At 43.9% G+C, this 14,573-nt stretch overlaps 1 protein-coding gene across 3 annotated transcripts in view; it reads right to left on the minus strand.

Annotated features, from left to right (window-relative positions):
* IKZF3 (IKAROS family zinc finger 3) overlaps nt 1-14,124 on the minus strand; it is an 84,344-nt gene extending 70,220 nt beyond the window's left edge. For 2 of the 3 annotated variants that reach the window (XM_084751113.1, XM_084751112.1), the window contains exon 1: nt 13,838-14,124. In XM_084751113.1, coding sequence (XP_084607239.1) covers nt 13,838-13,880 — 43 coding nt within the window. In that variant the 5' untranslated portion in view covers nt 13,881-14,124. The remainder of the gene's footprint in view (nt 1-13,837) is intronic. The other variant, XM_084751114.1, reaches the window with a different exon arrangement.
* Nucleotides 14,125-14,573: the final 449 nt, after the last annotated feature.

Below are 14,573 nucleotides of genomic sequence, written 5' to 3' on the forward strand. Positions count from 1 at the left end.
TTTTCTGGGAGAGCAGCAAGTGCTATCGACATTAAGCCATCTCTTCATCTCTTCAGTCCCCCCCCCCCCCGCCCCAAAGTACGTCTTTTCAATACTTATGATTTATAGAGGTGAAAGGATAGCAAAGCCCGGGTGACGAGGTGACAACTGAAGTCCCCCGCAATCATCATCTATGGTTGTGCCCTTTAACAATGAGCAGAACACAGCCCTGACCGTTGCGACATCTCTGCCGAACATGAACCATGCCACAAGAGATCAACCTAACTGAGAGAGGGTTTTTACAAAGTAACTGGCTCGGGATCCTGGAGGTGTCAAAGCCAGGACATCTTGAGGAGCTGCTCAAAGAGACGTGACAGGGAACAACAGCACGTGCTCTGAAGTAAATCCTCTTGTGGGGACAAGAGTTACAATCAGAGCCGGGTGTGGTGGCGCACGCCTTTAATCCCAGCACTCGGGAATCAGAGGCAGGCGGATCGCTGCGAGTTCGAGGCCAGCCTGGTCTACCAAGGGAGTCCAGGACAGCCAAGGCTACACAGAGAAACCCTGTCTAAAAAAAAAAAAAAAAAGAGTTACAATCAGAACACCGATGGGGCAGAGGATAAATCAGTAGTAATTTACCAATGTTCACTTCCTGGTTTCGATGGCTGTACTGTGGTTATGCTGGAGATAGGACATATACTTTAAAGTGCTCAGTGATAGGGATCAAGTCAGTAACTTAGGTTTAAATTTACCGGAAAAAAAAACAAAACTTTTTTTTTTTGCACGATACTGCAACTTTTTTGTGAGTTTGAGAGTGGTTTTTTTCTTTTTCTTTATTTGTTAAAAAAAAAAGTAGCTAGCTGTGAAACTTTCAACTGTGTGCTGGGAGAATTCTTAAAGGAAGCAAAGAAGGAAAACCAGTTCAAAGGCTTCACGAGCGAGCAACCGTCTTGTGGCAGCGCAGCGTCTTTTAGTTACATACAACAAAGTCATTTTGGGGCTGATGGTCTAGAGACAAAGAGTCCTGGTCCCAAAACCTTTTCAACTCTCTGACAATGGCATTTAAATCAGTTGCAAGACTTTCCAGATGCCCTGGGTGTGATGTAAACAGCACCAAAGGTAACTGAGTTCAGCTCCAAAGAGAGAAGGGAGATTTTAAACTACCTTAACATTAGTAGCTTCAACGTGACGTTTAAGCAGCCTGAACCAAGCCACATAGATGTTTTTCCCAGGTATTAAGATGACTCAGAAAGAAAAGGAACATGTTACCAAGCTTGGCAACCCAAGTTCAATCCCTCGAACCCATATTGGTGTACATGTGTGTGCATGCACGCATGTGTATGTGCGAGCACATGCCTGCATGGGTATAAGCAGGCATAGGTGCCCAGAGAGTCCAGAAAAGGGCATTGGGTCTCCTGGAGTTGAGTTACATGAGGTTGGGAGCTATTCCATGTGGGTACTGGGAGCCAAACTTTGGTCCCCTGGCAGAGCAGCATGAACTCTTAACCACTGAGCCATCTCTAGTCCTGACTGTAATTTTCTCTTCTTAACAACACTTTGCCTCTTCTTCTTCTTCTTCTTCTTCTTCTTCTTCTTCTTCTTCTTCTTCTTCTTCTTTTTCAAAACAGGATGTCCCTGTGTAGCCTTGGCTATCCTGAACTCGCTTTGTAGAGCAGCTAGCCTCGAACTCACAGGAATCCACCTGTCTCTGCCTCCCAAGTGCTGGGATTAAAGGCGTGCGCCACCACACCCGGCTAACACTTTGCCTCTTCTTAAATAGTAAGTTTTATAAAGGTCAATATTAGTCTGTTACTGAGACAGATGATGAATACACTGGATACACTGGGTAATAGCATGAAAGGATATTTCTTTTTTTTTTTTTTTTTTTTTTTTTTGGTTTTTCGAGACAAGGTTTCTCTGTGTAGCCTTGGCTGTCCTAGACTCACTTTGTAGACCAGGCTGGCCTCGAACTCACAGCGATCCACCTGCCTCTGCCTCCCAAGTGCTGGGATTAAAGGCGTGCGCCACCATGCCCGGCTGAAAGGATATTTCTTTCTACAACAGTTTTCTCTCTCTTTCTCTCTTTCCCTGAGATAGGGTTTCTCTGTGTAGCCCTTGGCTGTCCTAGACTCGCTTTGTAGACCAGGCTGGCCTGGAACTCACAGCGATCCACCTGCCTCTGCCTCCAGAGTGCTGGGATTACAGGCGTGCACCACCACGCTCAACTAGCAGCTTTCTCTTGTTAATGATTCGCAGCTACATCAGCAGTCTCAGTTTGTTTTTTTCCCTCTAAATATTAAAGACAGATCTCCAGTGCATTATGAGAGATGACAATTTCATAACATTTTCCTCCGTTTTGTTTTATTTTTGCAAGACTGGGGGTTGAACCTAATGCCTTGCATATGCTAAGCAGATTCTATACCCAGCCCAAAAGATGACAGTTTCCTTTTTTTTTTTTTTTTTTTTTTTTTGGTTTTTGGAGATTGAGTTTCTTTGTGTAGTCTTGGCTGTCCTGGACTCACTGTAGATCAGGCTGGCCTCAAACTCATAGAAATTCGCCTGTCTCTGCCATGTACCACCATGCCTGGCTTCAATTCAATGCATATTTTTTTTTTAAATCTAGCCAAGCTGTAGTGGCTCATGCCTTTAATCCCAGCACTTGTGAGGTAGAGGCAATAGGATCTCTGTGAGTTCTAGGCTAGCCTGGTCTCCACAGTAATTTCCAGGGCAGCCAGGGCTACACAGAGAAACCTCGTCTCAAAACAAACGTTATTATTGTGTGTGTGCATGTTGGTGGTTGCACAGGCTGCAAGATGCATGTCGAGATCAAAGGACAACTTTGAGGAACTGATTCTCTCCTTCCACCTTCACTAGACATTGGCTGCTCTTCCAGAGGACCAGGGTCAATTCCCAGCCCGCACATGGCATCTTACAACGGTCTGTAATCCAGTTCCATGGGATCTGACACCCTCACACGGACATGCAGGCAAAACACCAATGCACATAAAACAAATATAAATAATTTATGAAAGTAAAACCAACATTTAAACAAGAAATATGCTAAATCCATGTATAATATTTTTTTAAACCCTTTTTTGGTGGGAAGTAGTGATAGGTTTTGCTGATGTCAGTTCAATCAAGAGCAAAGTTTGTCAGACTTGAACATGCACAAAGATTTTTCCAGGGACCTGGGTGAAGGTCCTGACTCGGCTGTACTTGCAACAATTCTCAGTGATACAACTGCTGAGGATGCTCTTGGGGTACGGGAGGGCTTGAGTGGGAACAGCCACCATCGGCTCCTATGTTTGAATAGTTGGGTTCCAGTTGGCAGAACTGTTTGGGAAGGATTAGGAGGTGTGGCCCCTGCTAGGAAAGGTGTGTCAAGGGGGGTGGGGGAGGCGCTTTGAGATTTTAAAAGAATCCCACCACTCTCACCTCACTCTCTTTCTGCTCGTGGCTGTGGACCGAGATGTGAGCTCTCAGGTGTCCCTTTGCTCAGCCAGCATGAACTCTAACCTCCAAAACTATTAAACCGCGTTCTTTTTTTAAGTTGCCTGGGTTGCAGTATTTCATCAAAACAGGAGAAGAGTAACTGAAGACAGTCTGCAACCAAGATTATCTGCAAAGCTCTCAAGAATCCTTGCAAAGGATCTGTGAACTAGCCCAAACCTTAGCTGGGCTCTGAGGCTATGTCTATTCCTGGGGGTGCGAGGGTATTAAGACAGGGTTTCCCTGTGTAGCCTTGTCTGTCCTGGAACTCACTTGGTAGACCAGGCTGGCCTCAAACTCAGAGATCTGCCTGCCTCTGCCTCTCATGTGCTGAGATTAAAGGCATGCACTCTCTGGCTTCTGTGTCTTTTTTTTTTTTTCTTCTGTTTTTTCTTCTTTGAGACAGGGTTTCTTTGTATAGCCTTGGCTGTCCTAGACTCACTTTGTAGACCAGGCTAGCCTCAAACTCACAGCAATCAGACAGCCCCTGCCTCCCAGTTACTGGGATTAAAGGTGTGCGCCACCAAGCCGGGCTCTGTGTCTATTATTAATTAAGCTGGTTTCATACACATTATCTTATTTACACTGTGGCCGGATGGTCTCCCATGATGTTGTAAAGATCTGAAGGGTCTTTTTGTTTTGTTTTTGGTCAATCACTCCAATGAAGACCTCCTTCAGAAAAATAGCTTTATCTTTTTTACTATTGTGGTTAAATATTACCCTCCAACAGATAAGTTTCCTTAAAAAAAAAAAAGAAAGAAAGAAAGAAAAAGAAAAGAAAAGAAGCCCTGACTGTAATGTAAAATAAATTAATACACAATCTGTATTTCAAAATGTAAATGCAGTGGCACCATAATTCTAGAAACCAGAGGGATAAAGCCACCGATGTATCTGTCGGATTGCTGTGAAAGAGGATACAGGCACACTGACAGTGGTAAAAGTGTTTGTTGTGAGCTGGACCAAAAAAAGATCCTCTCCCAGTGAACGCGGTAGTTACAGCCCTAGACAAACCAGGGTGTACTCTAACTGTGCAAAAAAACCCACTTTATATTTAAACATAAAATGGAGTGAGAGCCTGGAGGTAATTAGACTTTGAACAAAGGAAGAGAATCCTGGGATGAGGCGCGGCTTCCTCGGAGAGAGCATTCGAGGGGTACCCTAACGGATGGACGAGGAGCCCCACTGGCATGATTGGGGTGCTATTCACCGCGTTGGGAAATACGGGAGAGCTGGTCTTGGTGTGAGCGACAAGGGGAATGGGTTCGTTTTGAACTTGTCGAGTTGTGAGAAAAGCAGTAGAAAAATAGGTAGGAAGGAAAGACCGTGTGTGTTCTGGGAACACTAGCGGTCCGGAGTGGCAACATCAGAAGGCAGGAAACACCGCTGGAGAAAACACACTGTCTAACGCTAATTCTTGGTGTCCTGTGACACGGAGAGTCGTCAGAGGAGCCATCTGTAGGTCCTCGGGCACATACCTGTAACCCCAGAGCCTGAGAGATGGGGCGGGAGGATCAAGCTCAAACCAGTCTGGACTACACAATGGGACCCTCGTCCAAAAAAAAAAAAAAAGAAAGAAAGAAAGAAAGAAAGAAAGAAAGAAAGAAAGAAAGAAAAGAAAAAGAAAAAAAGAAATTTGAGGGCTGGAGAGACGGCTCAGCAGTTAAGAGAATTTGCTGCTCTTCCAGTGGATCTGCCTTTGGTTCTCAGCCCCTGCTTCTATAACTCCAATTTCGGGGGATCTGAGGCCTCATAAAAATCTAAAGCCAGGTATGGCAGCACACCCCTGTAATTCCAAGGGTTTTGGGGGGCCAGAAACAGAAAGATCAGGAGCTTGAGACCAACTAGAGATGTAACAAGTTTGAATTTTTTTCTGTTTGGTTGGTTTTCCTTTTTGTTTTTAGAAACAATGTTTCTGTGTAGTCTTGGCTGTCCTGTACTTGCTTTGTAGACCAGGCTGGCCTCCAACCCACAGCGATCCGCCTGCCTCTGCCTTCCTGAGTGCTGGCACTAAAGGCATGCGCCACCATGCCTGGCTGACATAGCAACTCTGAAGCCAGCCTGGGCTTTATGAGACCTCGTCTCAAAGCAAAACAACCATACACACACACACACACACACACACACACACACACACACAACCTGAGTTCTATTAATTATATATCAGTTATTATTTGACCTATTATATTTCTTGCGCATCTATCCTACGTTAAAGTTTTAACTGATTAGAGGTACTCAGGACCGTATTAGGTCACTGATGGTTACAACAGCTATTTGTGAAGTCCTCTGAGAAATACAAATTCTTTCCGGTGAGCTGTGCATGCTATGCTGCTGGCTTGGCGTGCTTAGATGCTGTGTACTTGATTGTATATTCTGGTCTCCTGCCCTCCTAATTCAAGTTTGAGGAGTAAGATTTATTCCACTTAAACCTTTACATCTATGAATCATAACACAAAGTATCATGTATTATGTTTTATATGTATTATAACTTACAAAGAGTCAAAGCAGCTGCCTATATTTTCAAATGCAAGTGGGTTTTTGGTTGTTGTTGTTGTTGTTTCTGTTTGTTTGTTTGGTTGGTTGGTTTGGTTTGGTTTTTTTTGAGACAGGGTTTCTCTGTGTAGCCCTGGCTGCCCTGGACTTGCTTTGTAGACCCGGCTGGCCTCCAACTCACAGAGATCCACCTGCCTCTGCCTCCCAAGTGCTGGGATTAAAGGTGTGTGCCACTACACTGTTTTATTTTTTGTTTTTTAAGAAAATTTTATGAGTCGGGCGTGGTGGCGCACGCCTTTAATCCCAGCACTCGGGAGGCAGAGGCAGGCGGATCGCTGTGAGTTCGAGGCCAGCCTGGTCTACAAAGTGAGTCCAGGACGGCCAAGGCTACACAGAGAGACCCTGTCTCGAAAAACCAAAAAAAAAAAAAAAAGAAAGAAATTTTTATTTTATTTTTATTTGTATGTGTGCATGTGCACTTGAGCGTCATCTCCAGCCTCAAAGGGTTGATTTTTATACTGAATTCTTGCTGATCGGCTTCCTAACTTCATGCCTAGAATGTATGAAACTGTTAAAATGTGGTCCTAATCCTCTCGTCTATGCACAGATACAGTCTCGTTTATTCAGAGAATTGTTTATTTTGATAATAGCAAGCAGCCTGAAGATGGAGCTAGTTGGCAGGGTGCTTGCCTGGTATGCGTGAGCCCTGGACTCCATCCATCCCAGAACCGGGTAGACCTGGCATGGCGCGCACACTTGTAGTCCCGGGGAGGTAGAGGCAGTAGGATCAGAAGGTCGAGGCTGTCTTCAGTTACTGACAGTTCAAAGCCAGAGCAGCTTATGTGAGACCATACCTCAAAGAAGGAGGGGGGAGGGGGAGGGATGGGGAGAGGGAGAGGGAGAGGGAAGACTAAGAGGTCAAGAGCTTGGTTGTTCTTTCAGAGGCCCTGGGCTCCCGTTGTCAACATGGTGGCTCACACTCATCTGTAACTCCAGTTCCGGGGCATCTCATACTCCTTTCTGGCCCTTACAAGCAGCAGACAGTCACAAATGTGGTGCAGACATTCATGCAGGCCAAACACTCATACGCATAAGATAAAATAAATCGTAGCATACAGATGTGGGTTTTTGCTAGGACAGTCCAAAACACCTCTGTCCGCATGCAACGATTTACAAAGCAGGAGCCACCTCACACTATGGGTTTTTAAACCGTGGGTCACATAACTCAGTGTAGGGGTTCCTAGGAACTTGGCAACACCGGACGTGGTGGCGCCTTTAATCCCAGCACTCGGGAGGCAGAGGCAGGTGGATCACTGTGAGTTCGAGGCCAGCCTGGTCTACAAAGCGAGTCTAGGACAGCCAAGGCTACACAGAGAAAACCTGTCTCAAAAAACAAAAACAAAAACAAAAACAAACAAACAAACAAACAAACAAAAACCTTGGCAACAACAAAGCCATGCTGAGTGTGTAATGACCAGAGATTAAGCCACAGTGGAAGTGTAATGAATTCTAGGTGTTTGTGGCAGGGCAGCCATGTTTCATCATGCGATCAATCTCAAGGCAGCCTTGGTTTTACACATACGTACCACATGGCACTTGGCATTGTATATACCAGAAAGCCACAAATGCCAATCCACGCCAATCCCAAAACACCCTGGGTCCAACCGGAGTCTATTGTCTACTATGAATTGCAGCAGCAAGGTGGGTTTGTCTTCTGGGGGCCGCGCAGGTTTCTAGACAAGGTTTCTCCGTGTGTAGTCCCGGCTGTCCTGGAACTTGCTCGGTAGACCAGGCTGACCTCGGACTCACAGAGATCTGCCTGTCTCTGCCTCTCAAGTGCTGAGATTGAAAGTGTGTGCCACCACCGCCTGACCTTTTTTTTTTTTTAACTATACACAGTTTTCTCATTCTATGGGAATATAGTGGTTTAACTGTGGGAAATAAAGACTTTTAATATTTGCCTACCGTCATTCCTTAGCATGTAAGTAGCAAATTAGTGTATCTTTGGATCAATTGGATTAGAATGTATTTTGTTGTTGTTGTTGTTGTTGTTGTTGTTGTTGTTGTTTGCCATTTGAGGGTTGGATGGCTTCAGCAACTAAGAGCTCTTACTGCTCTCACAGACGATACAAGTTCATTAGATTCCAGCACCCACATAAGGTGACTTACAACCTCCTCTAAGTCCAGCTTCGGTGGATCTCATGCCCTCTTCTGCCCCCACAGGCACTGCACTCACATACGCATACACATACAGCACAAACAGACAACAACAATAACAAAAGAGGATTTTTTAAAAAACTTATAAAATTGCTGTATGAGTTGCTGAATTCAACCATCAAGTGAATTTTGGCTTAGGATTAGGCAATAACATTTCTGAAACGGCCATAAGCACACATTAACCATTTTGTTCCACACGTTTACATGAAGCAGTGTTCTCAGTATTGACGACTATAAAATAAAAATAAAATAAAAATGTCACCTGGCGTGCGCCTATAATCCTGAAACCCTGGGAGGCAGAGGCAGGCAGATAGCTGTGAGTTTGAGGCCAGCCTGGTCTACAAAGCGAGTCCAGGACAGCCAAGGCTATACAAAGAAGCCATATCGTGAAAATCAAAAAAACAAACAAAAAATATTGCTCAAGTCTGAAAAACATTGACAATACTCTGTCCTGCCATATTAAATACTTGATCAAGATTGTTATGCCTTTTTAAACTTATTTATTTATTTTTATTTTATGTCAGTGTTCAGATCCTGGAGTTACAGACAGGTGTGAGCTGTCATGTGGGTGCTGGGATTGAACCTGGATTCTCTGAAAGAACAACCAGTGCTCTTGACCACTGAGCCATCTCTCAGCCCCCTTATTCTTATTCATTTTGTTTTGTTTTTCAAGACAGGTTTTCTCTATGTAACAGAGCCCTGGCTGTCCTGGACTTGCTTTGTAGACCTGGTTGGCCTCGAACTCACAGAGATCTACCTGTCTCTGACTCTCGAGCACTGAGATTAAAGGCATTAGCCACTACACCTGGTATAAGATTTAATTCCTCTACAAAAACAATGACATCATTTCATTAATATGAAAATTTTAACATTGTCTTCATAAATGACAAAATTGTATGTATGCTAAACAACTATTTTAAAGCAAATTTATTTGTGATTTATTGCCATCCAGTGTCTGATGGGTATATTTATTTTATATAATTATCTATACATACATAAAATTTTCTCAGGTGAAAAGGTGTTATGAGTTAGGAAAGCTTAAGAAATGCTGTGTTTTGTTTTGTTTTGTTTTTCTGGTTAGGAACAGTTTCTGTTCCTGGCTCCCTTGACTCTGCTGCACAGGACTGATTTAGACACATGCTTCTTGCAAACTGTTGGTCCATGCACTTCTCAAAGCCTGACCGTTAGAGCATGACACCCACAGCACTGAGATGGGAGCCCTGCACAACACAGGAAGGTATGTAGCGCTGGGGACCAGAGGTGTAATATCAGACATGCTATAACTGCTACATGGTGGCAGGAGAGAACCTACTTCCACAACCTGGCCTCTGACCTCTACATGTGTGCTGGGCATGCGTGCGTTTCTTCCCCCTCCCCACCTCCACACATGCAAATAAATTTAATAAAAACTTTAAATGAACATAATAAAAACTATTTTCAGTGCTGTTTTCTTCTGATAGCCTTCTGCAAACCAGGTGATGGGCATGCAAAAGTCAAACATAAAGTGGGAGAGATGACCAGAGGACCTGAGTCTGGATCCCAGCATACACATAGAAAAGCCAGGCGGGGCAGTGTGTGCCAGCGAGCCCAGCAGTGTGGAAGCAGAGACAAGCGGACTCCCAGGGCTTTCTGGCCAACCAGCCAAGCTGAATTACTGAGCTTCAGGTCCAGTGAGAAACCCTATTCCAAAAATAAGGTGGCGAGTCCCAGAGGACACCAGCCACCAACCTTTGGCCTCCACATACAAGCACAGGCAGGTTCACACCACACACACACACACACACACACACACACACACACACGTGCACAAAAATAAACAAGTGATTAAAAATAGTCTCTCACAGAGTGTTGTGGCCACTTGCAAATCGCAGAACTCAAGAGGCTCCAACAGGAGGATGGTGTATTTGAGGCTGACTGAAGTTACACCTTGAGACCTTCTTCAAACGACAAAAACCCTAAAGCCCACAGGGAGGATAAAGCAACACACAATCTTCATGCACCACAGTAGAAGAATCGACAGAAAGGAGAAGGCTTGGGCAAAAGTAGGGTGAAGTGAGGCACTGGTTAGGGTGCAAACCAAAGGGCCGTGGGGAGAGGTCCTAGCAGGTTAGAGCTTTCACAACAATGGCGCTTGAGTGGAGGCTGAGATCCGAGTGGTAAGGGTGGGTTGAGGTGTTAGGAAAGACATGGACGTGTGAAACGCAATACTCAGTTATAGAAAGTGCAGACACGAGTCTTTAAAATTGCACCCTACCAGAAAGCCCACGACATTTCTTGGGCTGTGGCCGCTCAAAACTCTTGACATTTTTAACCTCTACACACTCATGCTGCCAAGCAAGGAAAACCACCACCTAGATGCTAAGACGCTGTTCGTTTCCACCATCTGGAACATGAAAAGGGACTCAAAAATAAGACCAAAAGAAATCGCTACCACAAAGTCCAGAAACTGAGCTTAGCGACAGAAGCCAACATCAGGAAAGAGGCTGCATACTAAGGGAATGTTTAGTGCGGGGGAGCATTCGGTTCTGTGCTGTTTAAACTCTTCCAGGAGGATGAATACAGAAAAAGTGCCCAGTCTTCTATAGCGTGACCCAGGGGGCACTGGGAGAACTCCCTGCTATGCAACTTGTTTATAAAGCAGGAAGCTCTACAAACTACACACACAGTTGGGACTGAAAGATGTCTCAGCAGTTAAGAAGGACACAGCTGCTCTTTCAGGGGACCCTGGCTCTGTTCCGAGCACGCCCCCCATGGTGGCCCACAATCACCTGTAACTCCCATTCTAGGGAACCCTACATCCTCTTCTGACCCCCATGAGCATCATGGGCACCAGGCATGCATGTGATCCATATACATACATGCAGGGGAAAAGCACGCATACACATACGATAAATGAATTTTTAAAACATACACTTAAAACGATCTTTCTGTGTGGTTAAAGTGAAGGCTTTATATTAAGTGAGAAGCCAACCATCACTTCTGAAAGCCATCCTTATGAATCTCCTAACCGTGCCGGATAGAAGAGCTGGTGTTGCTGTGTCAGCACAGCGTCATAGAGCCGTGCAACATTAGCGATACCTCGCCTTGGGATAGTGATTATCTATCTAAAACTGCGATGAAATAAATGTTACAACTTTGGATTTGATAGACTAACTCTTCATTCTTACATGAAATATTACTTTTTTATGAAAAGATACAACCCTATTTTAAGGGTTTATTTCATCTGACATCTTCACACAGAGAAAGTTTAAAAAAAAAAAAGGTCTCTTGATGAATGCAAAGATAAATGAATGAAAAAGTGATTTTTATCTACTGAAGGAATGACAGTGTGGTCTTGCATTTCACAATAACTGTAGTATGTTACTTTGACCACCAATTTAGGTAGAAACAAAAGTATTTTATATAATAAAATACACAAAGCATTTTACTTCCTATGTCAGTGAGAGAGAAATGGGATCCAGGTCAAATCTCTGTAAAGCCAAATATCAAAATAGTACAGAGTATCTTACTTTAAATATCAAAAACATGAGCCAACATGCTGGCGCATGTCCTGTAATCTCATCACTCAGGAAGCTGAAGCAGTAGGATTGCCATTTGTTCAAGGCCAGCCTCGGCTATGGGGGAGTTCAAGGCTAACCCTGCATTGTCTCAATAAACAATTCAAATTAGCAGATGAGTCTAATCAGTCTAGATTATTTTTAGTTATTTTACTACATCAACTATTCTATCCTCAAGGGCCTAACATTAAAACAACCAAACTCACATTATTAATCTTTTTTATTTTATTTTAAACAGTGAACTTGCGTATTAAATACACTGTATGACACCTATTTCTTTGTGTCGCTCATTTTAATCTAGTCATCTAAATGTATAACTTCTTTAAATCACTAAGCCATATTCTATAACCTATTTTCCCACATATAGTCTACTAATGCTGAAATATACAAGTTTTCATTATTTTCTTCTTCAGGAAGTCTTCATTGGTCTTATTGCAAAGCCTGGTAGGACACTCGTGTCCTAAAATACATTATTCAACTTAGTGCCTGTATTTCATCTTGAATAATTAATTGGCTAATAACATCTGCACAGAAATGTTCCAGTTGTAGGTTTACATTATTCTTGTTTTGTTTTTGGAGACAAGGTTTCTCTGTGTAGCCTTGGCTATCCTGGAGTTGCTTTGTAGACCAGGCTGGCCTCGAATTCACAGGGATCTGCCTGCCTCTGCCTCCTGAGTGCTGAGATTAAAAGTGTGCCCCACCACACCCAGCTAGGTTTACATTACTCTTAATAAATGGCATGATTAAGACTGGGAAATGGTGTTGGAGAACTGACTAGTACCTTCAGGAAAGAGATTATTTGTAATAAGGCATGGGGGCTTGTTTTTAAAATAAATTTTTTCATAGTATACACCACCCTAACTTTTTCCCCTCTGTTTTTGGATGAGAAAACTTTTACATGTAAAAATTTATACTCCATAGTTCATTATTTAAATGTCAAAAACTTTGAAGTTTTTTTCAAACCTTGACCATTAAAAATATTAGAATCATATAGACTTTTTTTTTTCACAAGAGAAAACGTTTGAAGCATCATCCAACAGTGGACACTTAAAAGTTTGTGTCCATTGCAGTAGCATTTGCCATTTTACTGAGAGAGAAAAAAAATATGTTTACATTAGTCAAAGCAGAAAGAAGAAGAAGAAGAAGAAGAAGAAGAAGAAGAAGAAGAAGAAGAAGAAGAAGAAGAAGAAGAAGAAGAAGGCATTGAGCCATCATATCCACGTACAAGCTGAGAATTCAGGGCTGTGTTGCCCTCAACTGCATTGTGAAACAAAAGCCTTACTATATTTAACTGTGTCCCATTTTATCCAATATTATTTCATGGCTTCACATACCCTAGAACTAAAGAGGCCAAAGATCAAGGTTTGTGTTTTAAAAGAGATTCTTCGCTCATTATGAAGAAAATATCTGGGATGCAACGCTTTAATTGGTTATCAGCATCTCTGTCTCTTTTAAAGGAATGCACTGCTCAGCTTCGGATTTTCTAAACACCACCTCTCCCCACCGCCAAAGTTGAGCCACAACTTCCATCGTCAGAGTTTTAGAAACACTTGTTGAAAATGTGAAATTGCACTTATCTTAAGGAAGTTCATACTGCGCAGCTTCTGAGAAGCAAGCTATAAACTTCCGAAATGAATTCAAATGAAATTCTTAACGTGAGCCTTATTTTTGTTTGGGACTTTTCTTTTTTAAAGTTCACATAGAAGACTGAGTTCCAAGCCAACTAACTAACTATAAGTGCCAATCATTTAAAAATGTACCCCGTGCCCCTAAAACAGAATTCACAGAGAAGTAACCACAACTCAGATTAACCTAATCCCTATAGACACTGAATCCGTGGACCCCAACTGGCCCCGAAAAAGATAATTTCATCCCAGGTTTGGGGCCAAACTCAGGGACGTCTTAAGAAAGCTTTTCCTTTAAATATTTAAGGTGACCCATATATACTACCCATCGGCCTCACAGCCCCTAAGAAATAAAACTGAAGAGAACTTTCCCAAGTTGGGGGAGGGGGTGTCTGAGAACCAACACGCATTTAAATTAACAACAACAACAACAACAACAAAAAGAAATAAATAGAAGCAAAACCGAGATTCAGAGCGCACCTCTCAAAGACCCCAGCGCAGGCGCGCGGAGCTCACCTTCCATGTCGCCGCGGGGGCAGGCGGGCTGCAGCTGTCCCTCAGGCTCCGCGGCCGCTCCACGTGCTCCTGCCGTGGGGACCCGCGCGGCTGGCGGGAGATTCCCGGAGCGGGGAGGCTCCGGGATCGCTCGGTGGCGACGGCGCAGATGCAGGGGGCGGGAGCCGGGCAGCAGGCGGTGCGCGGGGTGACAGCGGCGCTGGCTGGCGATCGCTTTAAAGCGCGCTCGCTCCGAGAGCGCCGAGCGCCGCGCCGCGGGTTCCGCACCCTCAGCCCACTTTTGAATGTCAAGCCTGAGGAACCCTGATGGCGTGGAAACAGTGCCTCAGAGATGGTCTCGGGACGTCTACTTCAGAAGCAGCGGGCCTGAGGGCGCTGTCGTAGGGAGAGAGGTGTGTGCAAGCCCAACTTCCAGATTTGCCTGACACGGATGGATAAGGAACTTTTAAAAAAATTTTTTTTTTAAGTCTAGACTCAGGAATTCTGAGTCATGACTGTCATTGAGAATTCGCTTCACTGAGTTATTTGTGGAGGGTTTTTTTTTTCGCCCGCCCTTCGGTTTTTCACTCTAGTTGGGGTGGCCCACCACTGTGATGCCAGTACTCTACTCGAGAAGCTGAGACAGGAGGATTACCGTCAGTTCCAGGCAAGCCCGGACTACAGGATGAGCCATTTTCTCAGAAAACAGACTTTTTAAAGT

The sequence above is a fragment of the Acomys minous genome (genome assembly GCF_964271855.1).
Source record: "Acomys minous genome assembly, chromosome: 12".
Taxonomy (NCBI): Eukaryota; Metazoa; Chordata; class Mammalia; order Rodentia; family Muridae; genus Acomys; species Acomys minous.